General features: G+C 46.0%; 1 protein-coding gene across 2 annotated transcripts in view; it reads right to left on the reverse strand.

Moving 5' to 3' along the window:
• The window catches only part of dph6 (diphthamine biosynthesis 6), a 91,065-nt gene that overhangs the window by 38,086 nt on the left and 27,271 nt on the right, over positions 1-25,708 (reverse strand). The window contains exons 4-12 of one of the 2 annotated variants that reach the window (XM_046308963.1): positions 21,762-21,835; positions 20,791-20,909; positions 10,449-10,510; positions 10,099-10,193; positions 9,919-10,006; positions 7,722-7,863; positions 7,324-7,446; positions 5,366-5,495; positions 4,866-5,052 (exon numbers count right to left, since the gene is read on the reverse strand). In XM_046308963.1, coding sequence (XP_046164919.1) covers positions 4,866-5,052; positions 5,366-5,495; positions 7,324-7,446; positions 7,722-7,863; positions 9,919-10,006; positions 10,099-10,193; positions 10,449-10,510; positions 20,791-20,909; positions 21,762-21,835 — 1,020 coding nt within the window. Of the gene's footprint in view, positions 1-4,865; positions 5,053-5,365; positions 5,496-7,323; positions 7,447-7,721; positions 7,864-9,912; positions 10,007-10,098; positions 10,194-10,448; positions 10,511-20,790; positions 20,910-21,761; positions 21,836-25,708 lie in introns of both variants that reach the window. The other variant, XM_046308962.1, reaches the window with a different exon arrangement.

The raw sequence follows: 25,708 nt of genomic DNA on the forward strand, positions 1-25,708 counted from the left end.
ACACACACACACACACACACGTCTGACTTGCATAGATCTTTCTGGCCCCCTGAAGCTAGATGCCTCCTTTTTAGAGTAGCTAATTACCCTCCTGTGGTAATTTAGGTGCATGTTGCCTCCACTGGCTGGCGGACTGGGTGAGGGGGGTGAGGGAGGGAGGGGTGACGGAAGAGAAGGGCGGGGGGGACAATGAGGTGTGGAAGTAAGCTCTTTATTGCTGTGAAATATTCAGAGGAAGAACAACTTGCCATAAAACAAAGCACTTAGCTCAATATTGGCTATTGATCAAAAGCTAAGCTTTCTTTTTTCTCCCTCTCCCAACCTGAAAAACTCAGTCAGTCAGTCAGTCAGTCAGTCAGTCAGTCAGTCAGTCATTGGCTCCCTAATCTTTTGTCTCCCTAATCATCAATCAGAGAACCCTCACATATAGTGCTTCATCTTTATATGAGAGGAGGGAATCCCTCCCTATGTTCTCTTCAGATAGAACCAGAGAGCGGACAGACAGGCCTAAGTGGGAGATTCTGCCTAACTTGACCTGTGAACTTCCCCAACAAGAGGGTCAGCCTCAGCTCAGCTCATTGCTTTAACACATGTAGCCTCCCTTAAGAAGATGATTCAAATTCTACGGCCCGCCGCGCTTCTGCTCCTCCTTTTGACGCTAAGGGCCACCGTCAGGGCCACTTTCCCCTCCGTGCTTCTGCTCCTCCTTTTGACGCTAAGCGCCACCGTCAGGGCCACTTTCCCCTCCGTGCTTCTGCTCCTCCCTTTGACGCTAAGCGCCACCGCCAGGGCCACTTTCCCCTCCGTGCTTCCGAGTCCACTTTCACAATTTTCAAAATCCAATGCAAATCCTATTGCAGGCTCGCGAAAGGCTTCCGCAATATTGAATGTCACTCACAATTAGGCGAGTGAAGGAAGGGTGAGCGGTGAGCAGAGCGTTGGCCTGGCAACCTGAAGCTAACCCCGCTAGCTCCCCAAACGCTCTTCATACAATTTGATCAGTGAATATCATTACCCCACCAAATATCCCAGGGGTGCTCCATTTACCTTAACACAGGAAAGGGGATATGTTTAACAACCATTCAACTGATGCTGCTGCTGCAGCTCGGGAGTAAATCTGGCACCACTGTGCTTGTGCCTGTAATGCTGCTCCAAAGGGATTGTGATTGTGGGGAATAGAATGGGCAGCACTAAATCGAATAGGTGTGAATAAAATTTGGTTGAATGCATTCAGTTGTGCAACTGACTAGGTATCCCCTCTCCTGCTGTTAACTAGCATGCTGGTTAATGAAGGGTCAATTTTCTCCGTCTGGCAACCCGCAAGCTTAATCATCTGTTATGAGTACAAATGGGTTTTTCTTTACAAAGACGTGGATGCCACAGAATATGGGACTTTTTCCTATTATTATTATGATAATGGGACAGTGTGGTTGTGGAAGCCGAGTGATACTGAGTGACTTGACTCACCGACGGAGTAATATCTGTTTTTATGACAGTTTTAAGAAAGGTTTCCTGGCATAACTTGATGGTTGTTGTAGATACCATGGGTGGTTTCAAAAGCTGAAACCGTAGACGTTTCCTTTGATATATTCTTTATTAAAGCTGGAAGTGCTCCTTTTTTACACCAGCGATTGATGCGCTACAACAGGGGCATTTTGGATCATTCAATTATGCAAATAATGTAGACAAAGCATGAGTCTGGAGAGAATTCGCATTAAATCACTGATAAACATCAAAATACCAAAACAGGAACAAATTGGTTGGAAGAGGAACTCTGATCTCTGGTATTGTATCTTAAGGCAGAGCAGTGACCACAATCAAATGAGTCACCCCTGCAGAAAAACCCTCATTACCTATATCACTGCCAATAATATGTAAACATGACCTCCAAGCAGAAACTAATCACGGGTGTAACAGGAAACGCATAAACAAACCACAAATGAAATGATTGTCCCTTCTTTGTGAGCCTCCCGGTTGATTTCACCTTAACGATGGTGACCAAAACGCAGCCAAAGGGCCTGCCGCGACGGCATCATAAAGGTTAACATATTCTGTACATCAGCGGCACAGATAGGGATCTGTCAGATCGCCAGATGATATCAACAGTTAGTCTGAGATTAGGGAGAGAGAAAGTGGAGCAGACAGACAGACAGACAGACAGACAGACAGACAGACAGACAGACAGACAGACAGACAGACAGACAGACAGACAGACAGACAGACAGACAGACAGACAGACAGACAGACAGACAGACAGACAGACAGACAGACAGACAGACAGACAGACAGACAGACAGACAGACAGACAGACAGACAGACAGACAGACAGACAGACAGAGCGGTCCAACATCTATCACACGCCACGTCAAGCGTTTCTTCCCATGACACGCTCTGGTCTACCACCAGTCCTGCTCCCAGTCCTAGTCAGATCTAGCATGCCCAGTGTGCCAGGCCTGTCAGGAGCCATGTGCTGTCCCTCACACTGGCCACTTTAGCATTCTGCCATATTCAGCCTACTGTCATTGTCAGTTAAAACCCTCAAACTGGCCATTTCAGCCTACTGCCTTATTCAGTGGGTCTCAACAGCCACATGGAAGCGATTTAACAACAGGCCCAAAACTTCAAACAATAGACTTCACCAAACAACGTATTGCCATAAAGCAAGACAATGCAATCACTCCTAAATTCAACTTGAATAATTTCTCTCTGTGTGACTGTTACATCAAACTGACAACTTCTTCAGGGGAAATAATTAAGACCACAGAATATTTAATATAATTTGAGCTGTTCTTCCCCTCCCCCTTTCTTTAATAGGATCCCACTCATTATCTCCTAAAGTGGGATAGAGGGGGGTTGAGGGAGGTGGTTTTGGTCTCAGACTGCCTCTCCTCTGTCAGTCTAAAGTGCATTCAAAAGTATTCAACAAATTATTGAGTAAAGGGTCTGAATACTTATGTAAATGTGATATTGAAGTTTTCATTTTATATTTAAACATTTTTTTTTTAAACTGTTTTGCTTTGTCATTATGGGGTATTGTGTGTAGATTGATGAGGGGAACACAACTATTTAATCAATTTCAGAATAAGGCTGTAACGTAACAAAATGTGTACAAAGTCAAGGGGTCTGAATACTTTCCGAAAGCACTATATATTGTTGACGCGACCCCAATGCTAGGCTATATTGTCACGGCAACAATCGCCACCACGGCGACAGCAGATTCTCATTAAGGCGTGAGTTGTGGGGGAACACATCTGCATGCTCATAGCGAGGGCCTAATTGTACCAATATGTAAAATTCTCCCCCTAAAACACAGTGATGTTGCATCACATCCGGCCGTGATTGGGAGTCCCATAGGGCGGCGCACAATTGGCCCAGCGTCGTCCGGGTTCGGCCCGGGGTAGACCGTCATTGTAAATAAGAATTTGTTCTTAACTGACTTGCCGAGTTAAATAAACGTTAAATATTTTTTTTTTAAAATGTTGTTCATATATTTGTGTTCTATTTGAACCAGTATAGCATGGAGGTAGAGTCAGCAGGCTGAGAGACAAGCTAATGTCTTTGGGATCATTCTACAGAGTTCAGTGCAAACAAATCCGATTTCATTGTTTTCTGGGGAAATTGCTTTGGATTTTGAATGATCAGGAATAATCACATTAAGAGAGACAACTGCTTCTGTTGTTTAAAGGCGAAACGACATGTAACTGTTAGTTTGTATGTCACTAAGGGTCTACGGTACAAGCGTAGGCTCTGAGCGTAGTATTAGAGTAGGATAAAAGAATACACATCCTGCACTACATGCTTATCCAAGGCTCATTTAACAATCCGAGGCTTGAATTATTCATGTCAATAACAACAGCTATAACTTTATTGACCCCCTAAAATGTCTGAACCTTCTTATCCATCTATGAGATCGACAACAGTGTGCACAGCATGATATCATTACTCTGTAAGTTATCCCCAACACTCAACGGTTCTACCTCAACCATCCATCCATACACACGTGTTCTTACTCATCGGAGGTTTTGGATGGGAGATCAAGGTCGTTGTGGATGAGATGGACACTTTCCTTGTTGACAGTAACTTGACAAGTGTAATCCCCAGTACAGAGTGGGGTAAACAGACAGCACCAGCCGCCCACGCAACCACGGATACACTCACTTCCTGTGTTCTCTCCTGTTGAGCTGAGTCGGTGTGTTTAAACAATAAGAAAAAAAAACCTTCCATCCTACAAACTTCACACACGAATGCGGATGTAGAGAGACATGCGTATACACACACCCACATACACAAGGCTACATTCTCCAAACTTTACAAAAGTGCAGACAGATACACACTCTCAGACTACAAACTTCAGTGAAATCACAGCTTTGTATCCTAGTCGGATTTCAAAGGCTATGTATTTGTTTCTAGTTCCTCGTCAGACTCAAACAACAAAGTTGTAGCTAGTTATAATGATCCCTGGAATGATCAACCATTCTTATCGATTTGTCTTTCACTGAGAGTTTCTCCAGCCCCTAGAAACACAAGGTCCCAGCTCTAGAGCTGCTAACGCCAGGGTAGTGGGTTCAATCCCGGGACCCCCTACGTAGAATGTATGCACAATGACTGTGTCTTTTCGTCCCATATATTATTATTATATTCAAGACTGTCTTTCCCCATCTAGCCACTTCGCCATCAGTCTCCCCCCTAACCTCTTGATGCTTGTTAGTCCCCAGTAGGCATCTAAAGAGGCTCACATATATCCCCAAACCAACCACCACGCCCCCTCTATGTTTCTACTAAGTTCCTTGGAATCTAAAAGACCCAACCCAGCCATCCATCCCACCACCCTCCCCTCCATCTCCCCTCCCGTAGGGGTCTCTTACCCTGAGGGCCTGGCTATAGGGCCCGATGTTGGCGGGAGCCCAGTGGGACAGGCTCTGGACATGAAGAGCCTCTCTGTGGTGAAAGGTAGCCTCCTGCTGGGCCTCCTGTGGCTCCGGGGGCCAGTCGTGGAGCAGACAGTCCATCTGGAGGAGCTGACCGGCAGGGAGAGGTGCCTGGACACACACCCTTGAGAGGTGGAGGGAGGGATAAAGATGAGGGGAGGACATGAATGAACAGAGCCTGATGATATGACCTGTATACTCATCAACTGTTTACTGACAGTGAAGGATTTAGTGAGGATATGTGATTGTCTCTGCTTTTTGGGTGAGGGGTCAGTCTAAGGGTGCTAAATAGTCTGTATGCTCTTCTCCTTATCATCATCTGCTCTGATCTAAGAACGCAGGAAAGGTGTGTGTAAATAACATTAATACGAGTAGGAGACAGGGAGGGGAAACCTCTCTAGACAATATAGAGGCAGCCTACTGGTCCATTATGGTACCTGGCAGGGGGGTTTGCGCCAAAGTGGGTGGTGTAGACTTTGTTGAGTGAAATGAAGTCCTCCATGTTCCTCACATACAGGTGAACCAGGACAATATGCTTCAGCTGCCAGCCTCTCCTCTCCAGCTCCGCTACACAGGACAAAGACACAGATTAAAGATACACACACAAATATTTGTCATTGTAGGGAGAACACAACCTGTTTAGGTTGCTAAATGATTGTGGTGATACTTGGGAATGCACATTGAGCTATGTTTACCTTGACATAGTTCTGAGAGTCATGTTTTTGTTTCATCCCATGCATTGTACACATCTCCCTTAAAAAGCACAGGGAAGGCAGGGGGCTTGAAGCAAGGCCTTTCTCCACCCTTATAATATGATTTGGCATCAAGTTTGTTTTCCTTTGCCGACGCTGGCATCTCAGAGTACTTCACACACTTCGCCCTCATACAAAGAGGTTCTCCATTAAATATTAACTCCTTTAATATGGTCTCTGCGCTCTGAAGGCTGTTCAGCCGCGTACCACGATTAAATATGCTTTTCATCTTTCTACCCCCCCCCCCCAATTCAGATGCACCATTAAAGTGTGCACTTTTAGAAAAAGTTCTGCAGGGCGAAAAAGAGCTAACCCACACAGCGTGCCTGTGTAAGTGTGTGAGAGTGAGTGTCTGTTTGAAGAGGAGCGGGGTGTGCTCCGCTCTGGGTTCATTTCAATTGTCTGTCCATTCCGTCCCTGTGATGGACAAAGCAGCTGACACGTGGGCCTCTTTAACACTTTGCCTCCCAAACTTAAAAAGAGCATTTGTGAATACAGAGCTGATCGCTCCCCTGCTTTTTGCTCAGGCCCAGCCTGCCGCATCTCTTCAAGTGCATTTTGCTAACACAACAAGGAGAAAGAAAGGTGTCCCGGGAACAAAGGAGTTTTCCCCCTTCATTTTCTCAATTGTCTGGTTTGAGGGTTAAACCTCGCAAAGGGGTTACAGAGCACTGTCCACCACTCCAATATCCCAAGCACCAACCACTCCACTACTCCACTATCCCAAGCACCAACCAATCCAATCCCAAGCACCAACCACTCCAATATCCCAAGCACCAACCAATCCAATATCCCAACCAGCACCAAACCACTCCACTATCCCAAGCACCAACCACTCCAATATCCCAAGCACCAACCACTCCAATATCCCAAGCACCAACCACTCCACTATCCCAAGCACCAACCACTCCAATATCCCAAGCACCAACCACTCCAATATCCCAAGCACCAACCACTCCACTATCCCAAGCACCAACCACTCCACTATCCCAAGCACCAACCACTCCAATATCCCAAGCACCAACCACTCCAATATCCCAAGCACCAACCACTCCAATATCCCAAGCACCAACCACTCCACTATCCCAAGCACCAACCACTCCACTATCCCAAGCACCAACCAATCCAATATCCCAAGCACCAACCACTCCAATATCCCAAGCACCAACCACTCCAATATCCCAAGCACCAACCACTCCAATATCCCAAGCACCAACCACTCCACTATCCCAAGCACCAACCACTCCAATATCCCAAGCACCAACCACTCCACTATCCCAAGCACCAACCACTCCACTATCCCAAGCACCAACCTCTCCAATATCCCAAGCACCAACCACTTAATACATTCTATATTCCTGATATCACCTCTAGTAAAAGCAGTCCCGAACCTTCTCTTCCCTCAATAGTTCTAAATGTTTATTTGATTGAAGCGAACATAGATTATTTAGGGTTAGGGCATTAGTCTGAGTTTGTGACTTATCACTAGAGTTCCTGAGAACCTAAATAATTTTCAAGTAGCCTTGGGAACTTTTTACAAGTCTGTTTTTTGAACTTGTGATGCACTAGTTTGCAGCATCAGAGTTACAAACTAGTTTGCAGTCAGTATACTTTCCCCCCTGTTTTTCTGTACTGATCTGCACCTTGTAGCAGAGTGAATGCTGTATTGGTCTGACTCTGGATCCCTGGGTCTGGGCTCTGAAGCCCGGTGATGCCTGAGATCCACTGGTAGCCCCTGGAGCTTTTAGGTGAGCAGGACGGGAAGTCTGGAGGGAGAGATATGTTTTGGAAGACATGAAGAGTATTTTTAACAGCAAAATCATATGTATACGACAGCTAAGTAATAGTTCATTCAGAATTATGGACAGTATGGACCGTAATAAAAAATGTCATTCCTAAACAGTCATAAATGTATGCTCTTAGAACGACAGCTCTTGTCAAGTGATCACTCAAAAGAGCTAGCATAATGACACTGGCCACATGACACAGAGCACGCACACGCACACACACGCACACACACGCACGCACACACGCGCCTCACCACGGCCCCGATGACAACTAAGGTCGCCATTTGATGTAAATTCTTCCTGGATGTCTTCAGCTTGATCAGCCTCCTCAGTCATCTTTTCAATGACACTCTGGCAAGGACAACTACCGAGGGGCAAAGCACTCGCCACCGGGCCCTGCAGTAAAACACCAGCAGGGAATACATCAAGCCAAACAGACACAGCCCCAAAATCACATAACTCCACACAACCAGCGCAAACAACCAAACAGAGCACAATTTGTTTTTTTCAATACGCCGCCACTACACAGGCTAGGCTATGGATGTCACTATGTTTCTGACGAGGGCCTAGCCACAAATAACTTCAAGGTGAATGAATATGAAACAACATGCTAACATATTCATGAATTACACCAAGCAGGGAGGGGCGGCAGGCGGATGGATTTTCTGATACTGTAAATTCAATCATGCCGGCTGTCACTCTTCTTGACTCCTAGCTTTGCTTTGACATGCTTTGGGTTTCACCACACTGGTGTTTTATTCATTTGTTTATTTACAACTTTGCCTCCATACCCTCTTCTTAAATAAAAAATAAAAAAACATTAGCATTCTCAACGGCGTACATATTACCTGCCAAATTCCACCAGGGCGTAAAACATTTAAATACATATTTCAAATGTTCTTAGCAACTAATCCCCCTCCCCTTCACCCCCACCTTCCTGCTGTCAGCTGCATTTGGCCATATGATAATCAAATTAATTATACTGCAGCCCCTCTCGGTTGCTGCCTACACAGGGAGGGAAAACTGAGGGGCAAATGATGGAGGGCCGTAATGTCCCCCCCCCATGTGTTGCCCACCGCCCGCCCCAGTGCCGTCTCCTCTAGTCCTCTAGTGCTGGTGTCAGGGCTGATCTGTCACCCTGATGGAAAGAGCTTTGGACTGCAGCATGAGGGCAGGTTCTCCTCTCCCCTGAGTCCCAGGCCCAGGGAATCTCCCTGCTCTTCCCTCAAACAGCGACCCGGGGGGGGGTTGTGGGGATGTGTGTGTGTGTGTGTGGGGGGGGGGTAGAAAATACATAGCTGTAGGTATGGAGGATGGAAGCTGGAGGGTCACCGGGGTTGAAGGGTATGATTTCTGTCCATAATAACACACACACAAACACACAAAAACCATACCCTAGAGCACTGGCCTGCTAGGGGCCGCTCCCACCCGTGTGACCCCTGTGATCCCCTGTGAACCCCCTGTGTACCCCCTCACACACAAACATACACACAGATTAATGCAGCTCGTACGGCTCCTCTCCTCTACGAGATACAACTCTCATCCTCTTTGTTCCAAGTTGGTTTTCTTTCGCTCACCATTCTTTCGTGGTTTTCTTTATTACAAATACAATGCATAGAGTAACTGACAAAGATGCTGTTGTTTACTAAGCTTGTGGCTTTTATTTCGTTTCCCGTCTTTCTCTTAGTCACTGGTTGTAGGCTCCAATCCGCTAAGATAATTAGTGGCGACCAGACCAGACCACTGTAATACTGTTCAACGGAGGGGCTGTTGCGTTACACACAACCTTATCTGACATCATAGTTAACTGTGTAGACCTAGGTTGACCAAATCTAAGGATACATACACTTCTTGGTCCTCTTCTACCCTACCAGACCAGAGGCAGCCAGAAGGAAACCAACGAGAACAACGTTGCAAGGTGAAAAGTGACATGAGTCGATCCAGTGTGTTGCATGGGTGCATACAGTCAATGTGCAGAAAGCCAGGGCATTATCCCTATGACTTTATCCCCCCACCTTTACTCACCTCTACCATTCCTTAACCAGCTACCGGAATCCTAAATACCTTCATTTGAGCAGACATGTTTATTAAGCCAGGCCTAGTTTCAGGCAGGAGTGAATATTGCAGATGTCAAAGTAGGCCATGTGGGGCCAGAGGAGAGAGCGGTGGAGAGATGGGAGGGAGACCCTCTAGAGGCTGATCTCTCCCCTGCCCCACAGTGCTTCCCATCCTTATCACGTATCAAAAAAGCAACTCTTAGGGACTGTTCGATTCTATTGATTTTGTTTATGAGTTACTTCTGTATCAATGGTGTGCAAGACAAATGTATTTATGTTGATATCCTTAATATTGTAAAGTAAAACATTGAATTGCATTTACATCTTCAACTGAAACGACTAAACGCCGACACAAAAACAGCCTAACTCTGCAAGAAGGAAGACTTACATTCACCTTGTCCTCTGTGTGCATCATGCTGAAGTGCAGGTAGCCAACTGGAGCAAAGGCATCTGCAGAGTGGATCACTGTCTCCATAGCATCACTGCAGAAAGAGGAAAAAAACTATTATTACTATATACTTTCTTGTCTGTACATTCATTTCAAGAAAGACAGAACTTTCAATGCTGGACTTACATAACAAGTCTCTTCTTGAACAGAGGACAATCGAGAGTAAATGTCTCGTACTCGCCCCCTTCTCCACAGACATGGACTCCATACTTCTCAGAAAGCTGTCCAACAAAAACATGTTCATAATCATTTCATTTTAAGATCCAGCCTAAAAGCCATCACTTTACTCTAAATCTAAATGTTTGAAACACTAGCCAAAACATCACTGTTGGCCATATATTGAGTCTTTAGATTAAACTCAATGCTGCTAAGAAAGCAGTAACAGTTTGAAAGCAGACCACTCTTTAGTGAGTTCATTCAAGGTGACATAAGTATATAACAAAGCCAGATCCAGCTTGGTGAGGCAATGCTCTGACCTGAGTTAGATAGGGCTCCATGTCAGCCAGAGATTTCCCCAAGTGTTTCTCAGGATCCAGCCCTGCACACACACACACACACACACACACACACCACACACACACACACACACACACACACACACACACACACACACACACACACACACACACACACACACACACACACACACACACACACACACACACACACACACACACACACACACACACACACACACACAGAGAGAGAGAGAGAGGAGGAGGCCTGATCAGGGACAGAGAACAGTGATTGAAGATGACAGGCGCTGATGCTTTACGGGCAGTCACACAGACACACACGTAAACCTCCACACTGGATCTATTTATTTGACTTTGCAAGTAGTGTACACAGATCTCTCCGGGTAAGGGTAACAGTTTTCAGTCTCAGCGGGGCGAAAAGAGAGAAGCACCCCTCATCTGGTTCCCTTTGATAACCTAAACTCTGAGAGAGGGAGAGAAAGGGAGAGAGAGGGAGAGAAAGGGAGAGAGAGGTCCTGTTTATTTGCCTTCCCACTCTCCTTCCTCTTACACGGTGCATGGAAGTGACTCACAGGCCCTCAGCTTTGTGTGGGGCAGCAGAGAGAAAAACAGGAGGAAGAGTGCTGTGTCTGTTCACCCAGCCAGTACCCACCAGTGCCACATTCCAAGAACCCCATTACCTCTTACTTCAGTCTCTTCGTCCTCATTTTACTTCAGATCAAAGCTTAGAGAACAAAAAGACCCCACATTTGAATGTCACTCAATTCTTAGAGGTCCCAACATTAGCCAGTAATAGCCACCATGGCTGTATTAATGGTGTAGCATGTCAATTAAGTTGCAGTACTTGTGCATTAAGGGCACTAACAGTATGTGTTCCACTCTACCTAAGTGTCTATGGTTTTATTCTCTGCGTGACACAAAATCCTGCGTCCACCTGTCAAACTTTTTATGACACCTGTTCCTGATGAAGCCTCCTTTCCGACCTTTAGCTCTTTGATGAGGAGGCTGATGAGGCCACACGATATCTCCTGAGAACAAACAACTCTGATCCTCAATTAAACAAACAATCTACTTATGGTATCAGCCCAGGTGACCCTACTTGCCCTACTTAACCTCAAACAGCCAATGAGACAGCATGTAACTCAACAGACACAACAAAGACAAACAGCCAATGAGACAGCATGTAACTCAACAGACACAACAGAGACAAACAGCCAATGAGACAGCATGTAACTCAGCAGACACAACAGAGACAAACAGCCAATGAGACAGCATGTAACTCAACAGACACGACAGAGACAAACAGCCAATGAGACAGCATGTAACTCAGCAGACACAACAAAGACAAACAGCCAATGAGACAGCATGTAACTCAGCAGACACAACAAAGACAAACAGCCAATGAGACAGCATGTAACTCAGCAGACACAACAGAGACAAACAGCCAATGAGACAGCATGTAACTCAGCAGACACGACAGAGACAAACAGCCAATGAGACAGCATGTAACTCAGCAGACACAACAGAGACAAACAGCCAATGAGACAGCATGTAACTCAACAGACACGACAGAGACAAACAGCCAATGAGACAGCATGTAACTCAGCAGACACAACAAAGACAAACAGCCAATGAGACAGCATGTAACTCAGCAGACACAACAAAGACAAACAGCCAATGAGACAGCATGTAACTCAGCAGACACAACAGAGACAAACAGCCAATGAGACAGCATGTAACTCAGCAGACACGACAGAGACAAACAGCCAATGAGACAGCATGTAACTCAGCAGACACAACAAAGACAAACAGCCAATGAGACAGCATGTAACTCAGCAGACACAACAGAGACAAACAGCCCATGAGACAGCATGTAACTCAGCAGACACAACAGAGACAAACAGCCAATGAGACCGCATGTAACTCAGCAGACACAACAGAGACAAACAGCTAAACATCAGACGGGAGTAAAGGTGAAACCAGGTGAACACCGTGACCAAGGAGGCTTCATATAAATGATCCTAATGTGGTTTCCTGTTCATGCTAGAGCCTCAGCCAATCCAATCTCGCTCGACCTATCTGATTCTATAGCCATGGAGACTACCATAGACAAGATTAGCAAGGCTATGTTCAGCTTCATGTGACTGAGAGGCTTATTGGTGGCTCACTTAGTTTCACCCATATCCAATGTCTTCTCAGTGTGGCTTTTCATACACAGTCTGACACATTAATTACCTACAGTATAACAAACTGATATGCTATTTTGACATAAGTGGCAACACAACAAACACCATAGTATTCTGTTCCGATATATTTGGTCATCAAAACCTCAAAACATTCATTATCCTATTCAAATGCATTTAATCCTGCTCATTTACAAGTTTCTATGCAATTAGAAGGCAAAAGTTCATCATAACATGAGAGACTATATTCTCCTGCTGTCCGGACAACCTCAAAAGGTCAAGGTTTCGATTCCACGGTAGCTCTGGGGAGGGGCATGCGGCATCCCAAAATGGGTTTCAAGTTAAGCCTCAACTAGGCCTCCCCAAGCTTCCAATGGTCTGGCGATGTGAAGGAGCGAGGGAAGACCAGGGGGGAGGGATGGAAGGAGAGAATGAGCCAGGCCCTTGTTCTCCACCCAGGGGAGCTGTGGCCTTAATTAGTATGAGAATATCTCATCTCGTCACCCTCTCATCTTAACCCCGCACAAAGGTAATAAGAGAAAAAGCATTAAAATTCAATCCCATTTAAATATCCTTTTTAATTAGTCATGCCTTTTAACAAATTTTAATGATTGGCTTCAAATTGCTGAGAGGATGTCGCTTTTTTAATGTCTTCATTAACTTTGCCTAGCCTTAAATAATATATGATACATGATTTGATATTTACAGGGAGGGAGGTGGCAAGCGCTTAGGGATGTGCGTGACAGGAATGCGTGATAATATACCATACAGTATATAACTATTCAGACTTGTGATGCCAATCTTCCAATGACATAAAAGTAGTTTCATCTTTATGAAATTCCCCCAGTGAAATGAATAATGGCAACAGAAATCTGTTTATCTTCTACTTCCTGAACCATAAGATACTGGACAAAACGTGTCACTCAGTGGCTACGTACTGTGAGCCCAGCCCACCACATTGTTACTGTTAGCTTCATCCAGCAATCTTAACACTGCACTCATTTACATGGTCTTCACATCCCCATCTCCTCTCAACCTGTTTTACAACCTGACCTAAACCCAATTACATAACCTCATTATGCCACATTAAACCCAAATAAGCCCACTAGAAGCTGCCATTTGTCTGCCGCCAGAGACAGGTTGGCCACACTTTGGAGAGAGGGATGCTTTCCTGGGAGACAAAAGGAATAGCTGGCCCTTAAAAGGCTTTTTATCCCGTATTATCCTATAAAACCGCAATTAAATTCAGTGAACTTTTCAAAGCAGAGGGTGGAGTAATGAGGAAACGCGTTTTAAGGGGTACAGTGTTCACAAAATTACTCTGCCGAAGCTTGAAATTAGTGTGGAAAAAGAGCGGTTTTGCCCTATTTGAACAATGACGTCAGTAATATACTCAAGACTATCATAGTGACATGTAAAACTTTGCAAATGCTGTATAAAAATGTGTGTTCTGTAAATGTATTGATGGTTATGCTGTACACAAAAAATAGTATGGAAAGGACACTATCATATCCATTACTACCTGCTTATTACTACTACAACAAAAACATTTGAAATGATGCATAATTTACTGATCTTAGAAACAAAATGTTTGAAAAAAGGCAGTGTTAACAGAAAGGGGGTTCTCACTCTTTACTGAACTCTGCTTGTGGGTCTCTCTTAGACCTACAGTGGGGCAAAAAAGTATTTAGTCAGCCACCAATTTTGCAAGTTCTCCCACTTAAAAAAATGAGAGAGGCCTGTAATTTTCATCATTGGTACACTTCAACTATGACGGACAAAATTAGAAGAAAAGAAATCCAGAAAATCACATTGTAGGATTTTTAATGAATTTATTTGCAAATTATGGTGGAAAATAAGTATTTGGTCAATAACAGAAGTTTATCTCAATACTTTGTTATATACCCTTTGTTGGCAATGACAGAGGTCAAACGTTTTCTGTAAGTCTTCACAAGGTTTTCACACACTGTTGCTGGTATTTTGGCCCATTCCTCCATGCAGATCTCCTCTAGAGCAGTGATGTTTTGGGGCTGTTGCTGGGCAACACGTACTTTCAACTCCCTCCAAAGATTTTCTATGGGGTTGAGATCTAGAGACTGGCTAGGCTACTCCAGGACCTTGAAATGCTTCTTACGAAGCCACTCCTTCGTTGCCCGGGCGGTGTGTTTGGGATCATTGTCATGCTGAAAGACCCAGCCACGTTCCATCTTCAAAGCCCTTGCTGATGGAAGGAGGTTTTCACTCAAAATCTCACGATACATGGCCCCATTCATTCTTTCCTTTACACGGATCAGTCGTCCTGGTCCCTTTGCAGAAAAACAGCCCCAAAGCATGATGTTTCCACCCCATGCTTCACAGTAGGTATGGTGTTCTTTGGATGCAACTCAGCATCCTTTGTCCTCCAAACACGACGAGTTGAGGTTTTACCAAAAAGTTATATTTTCGTTTCATCTGACCATATGACATTCTCCCAATCTTCTTCTGGATCATCCAAATGCTCTCTAGCAAACTTCCGACGGGCCTGGACATGTACTGACTTAAGCAGGGGAACACGTCTGGCACTGCAGGAATTGAGTTCCTGGCGGCGTAGTGTGTTACTGATGGTAGGCTTTGTTACTTTGGTCCCAGCTCTCTGCAGGTCATTCACTAGGTCCCCCCGTGTGATTCTGGGATTTTTGCTCACCGTTCTTGTGATCATTTTGACTCCACGGGGTGAGATCTTGCGTGGAGCCCCAGATCGAGTGAGATAATCAGTGGTCTTGTATGTCTTCCATTTCCTAATAATTGCTCCCACAGTTAATGTCTTCAAACCAAGCTGCTTACCTATTGCAGATTCAGTCTTCCCAGCCTGGTGCAGGTCTACAATTTTGTTTCTGGTGTCCATTGACAGCTCTTTGGTCTTGGCCATAGTGGAGTTTGAAGTGTGACTGTTTGAGGTTGTGGACAGGTGTCTTTTATACTGATAACAAGTTCAAACAGGTGCCATTAATAAAGGTAACGAGTGGAGGACAGAGGAGCCTCTTAAAGAAGAAGTTACAGGTCTGTGAGAGCCAGAAATCTTGCTTGTTTGTAGGTGACCAAATACTTATTTTCCACCATAATTTGCAAATAAATTCATTAAAAATCCTACAATGTGATTTTCTGGAATTTTTTTTCTCATTTTGTCTGTCATAGTTGAAGTGTACCTATGATGAAAATTACAGGCCTCTCTCATATTTTTAAGTGGGAGAACTTACACAATTGGTGGCTGACTAAATACTTTTTTGCCCCACTGTATATAGTCAGAGCCAATTATTTCAACAGCAAAACCTTGTGTATACTTTTTACCCACTGGCAAAAGCATAAGCACCCTTCATCAAATGATTCATGTAAACCTCCAGCATGAGTTACCTTCTTAATTTAAACTAGTTGTGTTCTCCTGCTCACTGTCCTTGGCAGTGCTACATTGCACCTAATGCCAAATTAAAACCTGGGAGAGAGATTCTAGATACGGCCAATGCCAGAGCCGAATATCGCAGCCGTCTTAGGATCTGGCATGTCTGCCGACTGACAGCTTGGCTTTAATCCCTGCCTTCAGAGAGAAAAGGGAGAGAAAATTGGATTCAGGATGTGAAACATTTTAGCTTTTAAATGCATGAAATAAGCATCTCCCGCTAGAAGGTGAGCCGCGTCAAGCCGTTGAACAATGCTCTCAAAGACCTTAGTGAAAACAATAGCTGTTCAGTATCACCTCATCTTACAGGGGAGAGAGAAAGGGAAAGGAAGGGAGGAGAGAGGGAGGGATGCTGCCACAAACAAAAGATGATAAGATTGAGGTTATATGTGAAATGCGTCCAAGCTTTTATCTGAAATGCAATGTCTCTGAGAGGAATAAGAGGCAGGGTGAATAGAGTAGCACCCACCTCAAAGATGGAATCTGCTATATCCAACACATTTAAATGAAAAGATATTGTGGGCAATTAAAACCTTATCCAATGTATATTGCAAGGTTTACACAGATGTTGTCCCTGACTTTTAGGAAAAGACACTAACTGACAATAAAGAGGAGGTATCAATGATATAGAATGGAATTCCACCTTTCCTTTTGCATTGTTTGACTCCAATAGGTGCCATTGACTCTTGATGTATCCATTCTAGCAGCAAAATGGACTATTTACATTGACTCCCCCCATTTGTTTTGTACACTGCTGCTACAAGCTATTTATTATCTATGCATAGTCACTTCACCCCTACCTACATGTACAAATGACCTCAACTAACCTGTACCCCCGCACACTGACTCTGTACCGGTGCCTCCTGTGTATAGCCTCATTATTGTTATGTTGTGTTACTTTTGATAATTTTTTTACTTTAGTTTATTTGGTAAATATTTTCTTAACTCTTCATGAACTGCTCTGTTGGTTAAGGGCTTGTAAGTTAGCATTTCACGGTAAGGTCTAAACCTGTTGTATTCGGCGCATGTGACAAATAAAGTTTGATTTGATTTTATATCAAATACTGCTGTTTCAGTTCATTGTGGCATGCTGGGCCAAAACAGTTGATCATTGAACCTTCCACTAAACTCATAACATTGTTGAGAGATTTATATGACTGAACTGGCCCCACAAGGTCAGGTCAGATGAGCCAATAGACAGGTAAAAAAAAGGAGTCTTGTTACTTGGCATGTCAAGCCTAAATGACTAATCCTCCACGTCCTTTTGTCTTTCTGTTGTTAGCAACTTTCCATCCCAACGTGATGGAGGAAAGGAGGGGTGGGTGGGGGTCTGTGACCTGAGTCAAGGTTAAACGGTGCATTCTGAGGCTGACGGCTTAGGGTTTACTGTCACTGTGTTAAAGTTGCTTTAATTGTTTTCATCACAATGCTTTACTGCCAGTGGTACATCAAATGTCAACAGCAAATTATAGCACTGCTTGCTTTTCAAATTATAGCACTGCTTGCTTTTCAAATTATAGCACTGCTTGCTTTTCAAATTATAGCACTGCTTGCTTTTCAAATTATAGCACTGCTTGCTTTTCAAATTATAGCACTGCTTGCTTTTCAAATTATAGCACTGCTTGCTTTTCAAATTATAGCACTGCTTGCTTTTCAAGGCTAATTTGGTCCCGGCCATTGAAAGGACAATGGAAGCTGACTTGACTTTCAGAAGAAAACATATCTATTCCTCTGCCTTCAAAGAAGTTTGGTGTTTTTGACAGTAGACAAGACAACATCGCATTTCAAATAGACAATTGTCAACCAACCATTAGGTCTTCTGAAATAACTAAATTAGCCTACGGTTTTAAACTGGAGCTACAGTATGGTCTTCAGTGAATGCAAATCGGTCCATGTTTAATTTTCTCATAACACAAAGGAAGGCCGAGCGCAAAGGGTAGCGCTCAGCTCACAATGTGATAAAAGGTTTCCGACGGAGAAACGCTGATTTAAAAAATGGCAATTATCGCTAAAGCTGCAGAGCAATTAGCTGCTGCAGAGAATGCTGAACCTGCATGTGCACCCACACACACCAACACTAATCAATCAGTTAACTAATTACATTAATATTTAATAGTGGCATTTGGAATGGCCAATTATCACTTGCAAAGAAGAGAGCGGTTGTGCTGTATGTGAAAACATAGAGGACCCTGCTCAGGTCAAACTTCATGATCATCCAATACACATTCACAGAATCTTTTTATTTGGCTTTACAATATTCTGCTGTGCTCAATATCTTAAGACATGCAATAGCCTTCACTACATAGGATATCAGGAGACAGAAATCTGACAATAATCTTTTTCTGTCTGTTCTTACTCTCTTTTCTCTCCAACTGTGGATTAAAGTAACGTCAGTATGAAAATAAGCGCTTCCTGAGAATTCATTTACAGGATCATCCAGTTTTTGGACAGCTGTCTTTTGACAATAGGGATTTGTCAACTTCAAAATCTCTACCCTTCCCCCCAAAAAAGCAAAAGCAGTAGGAAATGCGGTTTACCGTACATTTTTCACTTGTCTCTCTAAGTAGGCAATGAAGGAATATTACACTGAAACTACCACCCAGTATCTATCCCTACTCCCCCCCCCGCCCCCAAAGAAAAACATATCTTGCAGACAGTGCCAGATGAACCAAAAGCATCTCTAACATCGCAGCATTCTCTGTCATTTCAGATGTGGCTTTGACCTTTAACCCTGAGAGAGCTGTTATTATCTCTTCCTGAGGTCTGCGGAGGCAAATCCCCCTCGCCCCCTACCTCATCCCCTCAGGTACACCCATCTGTCACCCAATACCCCCCCCCAAACAGCACACCTCGCTGCTCAGACCTGCTTCGAACCAAAGCTGCAATTATTTGAGTGGTGCCTTAAAAGGGCCTGAGGCGCTCACGGCCCCATTAAATTCTCTCATTTCTAATTACCCCTGCCTCGGGACAGGTGAGGAGTCAGGGACCACGATAACATCTTCCTCTTCTACCTGTAACCAAAACACTAAATACACACAAACAAACACACACTCACAAAATGAATGTGTGGAATTTTCTTTTAGAGGAGTAGCCTATGTGTTAACAGAAGGGGTTGAAAGCTTGGCGGTACGGTGGCCTGGTCACTGGGGGACTTAAGCTTTTAAGGTGAGGTGTTTTCTCTGGCTGTGAATGACTTTGGGCGGTAATTTGAAGGGACTAGCGATGCTGGGGCGATAGCAGAGAGCCGCAGCATACAGCAGAGCAGCATTCCTGGGCCAGACACAAAGAGGCTTTGTCTCGGCGACCAAATGAAGATGACGTTGTTTTTAAGAAGCCCTGCATTAGCATAATTACTATCCCCTCTAACATTCTCCAGGTTCAGTGCGTTCAAACGGGGCGGAAGAAAGGACAGTGTGATCATTGACATCAAAGGGAGAAGAAGTAGCCCAAGTGGAATACACAAGTCAAAAGCAGGTGTTAGTTAAAGCTAGAGAAAGGGACTTCACTTGGAGAACATCATGATAACGTGTCTACTTTACAGAGATGCTAGAACACAATGATTTTCCAGTAAAATTAGAACAGGCTCCGAATTGGATTCTTGCAATTATCTCTCTCTTTTAAAAAAAAAGTGAAAGATTCAAGTTTGAACAGGGGAAAAGACGAATAACACTTCAAACTTTTAAAAGAAAAAGAGAAATAGTCATAGATACGAAGACTAATGATGCAGGTAAATGAGGAACGACATTCCAACAGTGACCATTTCAATGGTGTTGAGAGACATCTAGAAACCTGAACATGTCACAACGTTCAGTTCACTAGGTCGTCAGTCTAGCTGGCACCCCTTTCAACTGATTGCCCCTGAAGGCGACAACAAGCACTTAAGAGCATGTAAACAGTGTCTCCATAATGATCTATCACCCAGAGTTGTTTCAAAGTCAAAAAAATAACCATTTGCCACATAATTATAATTTATCACTTTCACTATCAAAGGGATCCAACTCAACTGTCAAGTCGATACAGGTAGCACACTGAAGAGAAAGAAAAAACACTTTTTTCTCCTCTTATTCTGCAAGCCAATCCTTCTGTCCCCCAGGCTCAACACTGGCCAAGAAGACAAACCTAGGTGACGATACTTTAACCTTCTCCAATTGTGCCGGAGCTTAAATTAGATATATACTAGATTCGAATCTACTCTTCACGGCCCATAAGTTCTGAGGTAAGCAAAAGTTGTGAGGTAAGCAACACTGGCCTCCCACCACAATAGGGACGCCTGCGCGGTGTTATTGACAGGTTTCATTAATGCGCTGTGCAATCACCTGTACAGTTGCTCAACCGCCAAGACCCCCCCCCCCCCCGTCACTCCTCCTCCCTTCTGATTCTTATCTTTCTATTCATAATCTTTTCCACTCTGCTGCACTTGCCCCCTGGCACAAGTCTCAACATTGCTGCTAAAAACCACAGATTGATGATTCGGAACATTGCACATTACCCTCTCTTTCTCTCTTTGGTAACACAAACCCTCCACCTCCCGTTCCCTCCCCGCTCTCAATCTCAAACTCTCCTCACTCCCCTCTAACAAACTCTCCTACTTAACCTGTACCTTTTGGACTGAGAAAAGAGCGAGCACTAAGCCGGCAATGAGAGAAGGGCGGTGTTGGACTGCTCACCCGCTGCCCTGATCAAAGAGAGCGAAAGAGAGAGAACGAGAAGAAGGAGAGAGACACACCGAAGGCGGCCACTTTGATGAGGAGGGCGTGGAGGTCACATGATATCATCTCGGAGAGCAGGGTTGCCTGGTCACGGCGCCACAGGTAGGCCAGGGGCTGCAGACCCAGTCGCACACACCTGGGAGAACAGGTGAGGGAGGGAGGGAGGGAGGGTGTGGGTCAGAATGAAAAATGACCAGGATCACAACACCTTCAAAGTGCGTCGGGCACTTTCACTAGTTTTGTGGGCAGGCTGCCACACCAAGGCTCAGATGGAACACACTCGGAGCCGTCTCTGGTGCTAGTGGCTTTGTTCAACACATTCAGCAGAAAAGGGGGGAATTAAAGAGGGGTAATTATCTTAAAATGGCACCTCCTTTACACTATAACTGTCTGTGTCACACTCACGCACACACACACGCACATACACTTGCATACACAACACACTCACATAGGCTGTGTGCCGGTAACTGGAGCCGAAACTCTTGGGCGTACATGTCTTTGTCTCAGAGAACGCCTGGCGGTGTGTGAGTGTGTATGTGAGGGAACGAGTGTGTGCGAGTGGCTGAAACAATACATGACTGACAGCAGGATTTGTTCATAAGCTGAGAGCTCTGTGGTTGTGTTGGGAACACAAGATGAGAGAGGCTTGTGCTGGAATGTACCTTACCACAGTGACAGAGAGAGGGAGAGCGAGAGAGAGGCCCATTCTAGGCCTCTCCCAAAGGTACTATCATAGAAACCCTTTCACCTGTATCCAATGTCCTACTGTATAGTCCATTCTGATGTCGTGTATAACAATACATTGTTTCCCATTACGTAAGCAAGCCATTGGCCATTCTGGTAATACAACTGTACCATAAAAATACAGCTAGACTGAACATCATGGAGTAAACATATGTACATCATCTTTGTTTGGAATACAGTGTCTCTCGGGCATGTAGTTGTGTGTGTGTGTGTGTTTGTGTGTGTACACACTTGTTCTACTTACACATTCTCCACTCGTACTCTTTGGTAGTCTGAAAGAATGGCCCCTACAGACACCGCCTCGACATCCTCCTTTTCCTGTGAAGAGAAGAGAGGGAAGGAGGAGGAAAATCTTCCTTTTAGGAAACGCTATATACTTTAAACTCTCACATCACAACGGTTTCCTGTTCCGTCATATGAGTGTTTATTTCAACAAGTCACAGAGTGATGATGATGTCTGCTGATGATCTAATTGAGCCAAAAGGTCACATAACCATCTAAATATCACTTGAAGAACAAAAAGAGAGGACACCATGAGAGAACGATGTCTACGCATGCACACACACACACACGCACACGCACACGCACACGCACACACACACACACACACACGCACACGCACACGCACACGCACACGCACACGCACAGACACACACACACACAGAAAACAGTGTTCTTTCCCTCCATCAGATAGGTGGGGATGTTTACATGATGGTCATATCAAGGCTTTCCTGGCCCTGCACACATCCCCTAGTGAGGGGGGGTGAACTCCTCGTCCTGTCTGGGCCTGGCTGTCTGGGCTTGGCTGTCTGGGCCTGGCTGTCTGGGCCTGGCTGTCTGGGCCTGGCTGTCTGGGCCTGGCTGTCTGGGCCTGGCTGTCTGGGCCTGGCTGTCTGGGCCTGGCTGGAGCCGGAGCATCAGAACAACAACACTAACACTGGAGCAGCAGAGCCACTCTGCTTCTTATCAGTAACTTTGTGTGAACTGGACATGGAACTGTCCGACCACACTGCAAGGTCAGAGACCTTTACATAGGGCAGAACTGAGCACGCACTCACACACACTCTTCAGTGAGACCCCATCACATCAGACAGAACTGACCCAGTTAAGTATTAAGCTAGTCAGTTTGCAAAAGGACTCACTGTGCTACTGAGTGAGTCAGGGAGACCAGTCTGGAAAACAAAAGTTAGTAGTTAGGGAGTGTCCTCCAGACATGTTGTCCTCCAGACATGTTGTCCTCCAGACATGTTGTACTCCAGACAACCCTCAATGACTGTCACTGCAAACAGAGCTGCCTCCTAATATCCCACCACAGACCACACATCTACCAACACCAAGCTCCAAAACACAGCATCACCTCGTTGACTTATTCTATGAAATACATACATCATATTGGACTAATGTGTCTGTCACACTGCCAAATATGAATCAGATACTTTTTCACATCACATTCATCTTGGGAGATCGCCACACACACAGACTCTGGAGGGAGGCTGTACTGGCCTCCCCACCCACCCACACAGCCCAGCGACATATTCAATCTCAAGCACTGGCCTCCCCACCCACACAGCCCAGTGACATATTCAATCTCAAGCACTGGCCTCCCCAACCACCCACCCACCCACTCACACAGCCCAGCGACATATTCAATCTCAAGCACTGGCCTCCCCACCCACACAGCCCAGTGACATATTCAATCTCAAGCACTGGCCTCCCCAACCACCCACCCACCCACTCACACAGCCCAGCGACATATTCAATTTCAAACACTGACCTCACCACCACCCACCCACCCACCCACCCACCCACCCACCCACCCACACAGCAACATTTTCAATCTCAAGCACTGACCTCCCCATCCACCCACACAGCCCAGCGACATATTCAATCTCAAGCACTGGCCTCCCCACCCACCTACTCACCCACCCACCCACCCACACAGCCCAGCGACGTATTCAATCTCAAGCACTGGCCTCCCCACCCACCTACTCACCCACCCACCCACCCACTCACCCACCCACCCACCCACCCACACAGCCCAGCGACGTATTCAATCTCAAGCACTGGCCTCCCCACCCACCCACCCACCAACCCACCCACACACACACAGCCCAGTGACGTATTCAATCTCAAGCACTGGCCTCCCCACCCACCCATCCACCCACTCACCCCACACACACAGCCCAGTGACGTATTCAATCTCAAGCACTGGCCTCCCCACCCACCCATCCACCCACTCACCCACCCACCCACACACACACACAGCCCAGTGACGTATTCAATCTCAAGCACTGGCCTCCCCACCACCCATCCACCCACACACCCACCCACCCACCCACACACCCACCCACCCACCACACACAGCCCAGTGACGTATTCAATCTCAAGCACTGGCCTCCCCCACCACCCATCCCCCCACCCACCCACCCACACACCCACCCACCCACCCACCACACACAGCCCAGTGACGTATTCAATCTCAAGCACTGGCCTCCCCACCACCCATCCACCCACACACCCATCCACCCACACACCCACCCACCCACCACACACAGCCCAGTGACGTATTCAATCTCAAGCACTGGCCTCCCCACCACCCATCCACCCACCCACCCACACCACCCACCCACCCACCCACCCACCACACACAGCCCAGTGACGTATTCAATCTCAAGCACTGGCCTCCCCACCACCCACCCATCCACCCACACACCCACCCACCCACACACCCACCCACCCACCACACACAGCCCAGTGACGTATTCAATCTCAAGCACTGGCCTCCCCACCACCCATCCACCCACACACCCATCCACCCACACACCCACCCACCCACCACACACAGCCCAGTGACGTATTCAATCTCAAGCACTGGCCTCCCCACCACCCATCCACCCACACACCCACCCACACACCCCCACCCACCACACACAGCCCAGTGACGTATTCAATCTCAAGCACTGGCCTCCCCACCACCCACCCATCCACCCACACACCCACCCACCCACACACCCATCCACCCACCACACACAGCCCAGTGACGTATTCAATCTCAAGCACTGGCCTCCCCACCCACCCATCCACCCACAGCCCAGAGATGTATTCAATCTCAAGCTCATGAAATCAATCCAGACTGGCACAGAGCACACACACAGACTCACACACACACACCCCGCAGCTTCATTAGTGCATTACATGGCCTGTAATTAGAATGAGGGGCCGGCCTCGGCAGCGGCGCGGTGGAGGGATGCACAAGTTGCCAGTAAATTACCTTGTAGCCATTATCAATTTCCCAGGCTACTGGTCCTTAAGATAACCCCCCCTTCTCCCTGTGGTCCTTCCTGCAATTTCTCTCTGCCTGATAAACATGCTGATTAAAGCGAGCGGCGTGTAAACCTTTGATACTTTTTAAAATGAAATCCATGCCCTGCCTTGGGCCTGACGCTGCTCTGCTCAGCTGCCGCACTGCACAGAGCTCCACACAGATGTGTCAGCTAATCAGATAAATAATATACTGTCTGTGTGTGTTGGGACAGAGATACACACACACACACAGCAGTCCCTGGGCAGAACGAGGGGACAAGGAGGGAGAGGTGCACACATAAACACACACAGGCAAACAGACAGGCTAGGGTAGTACAGGGACAGGCTAGGGTAGTACAGGGATAAGCTAGGGTAGTACAGGGACAGGCTAGGGTAGTACAGGGACAGGCCAGGGTAGTACAGGGATAGGCTAGGGTAGTACAGGGATAGGCTAGGGTAGTACAGGGATAGGCTAGAGTAGTACAGGGATAGGCAAGGGTAGTACAGGGATAGGCTAGGGTAGTACAGTGATAGGCTAGAGTAGTACAGGGATAGGCTAGGGTAGTACAGGGATAGGCTAGGGTAGTACAGGGATAGGCTAGGGTAGTACAGGGATAGGCTAGGGTAGGGGGATAGGCTAGGGTAGTACAGGGATAGGCTAGGGTAGTACAGGCTAGGGGGATAGGCTAGGGGGTAGTACAGGGATAGGCTAGGGTAGTACAGGGATAGGCTAGTACAGGGTAGGCAGGGATAGGATATAGGGTAGTACAGGGATAGGCTAGAGTAGTACAGGGATAGGGGATAGGGGCTAGGGTAGTACAGGGATAGGCTAGGGTAGTACAGGGATAGGCTAGGGTAGTACAGGGATAGGCTAGGGTAGTACAGGGA

Source organism: Oncorhynchus gorbuscha, linkage group LG17 (assembly GCF_021184085.1).
Source record: "Oncorhynchus gorbuscha isolate QuinsamMale2020 ecotype Even-year linkage group LG17, OgorEven_v1.0, whole genome shotgun sequence".
In the NCBI taxonomy this organism is placed as follows: Eukaryota; Metazoa; Chordata; class Actinopteri; order Salmoniformes; family Salmonidae; genus Oncorhynchus; species Oncorhynchus gorbuscha.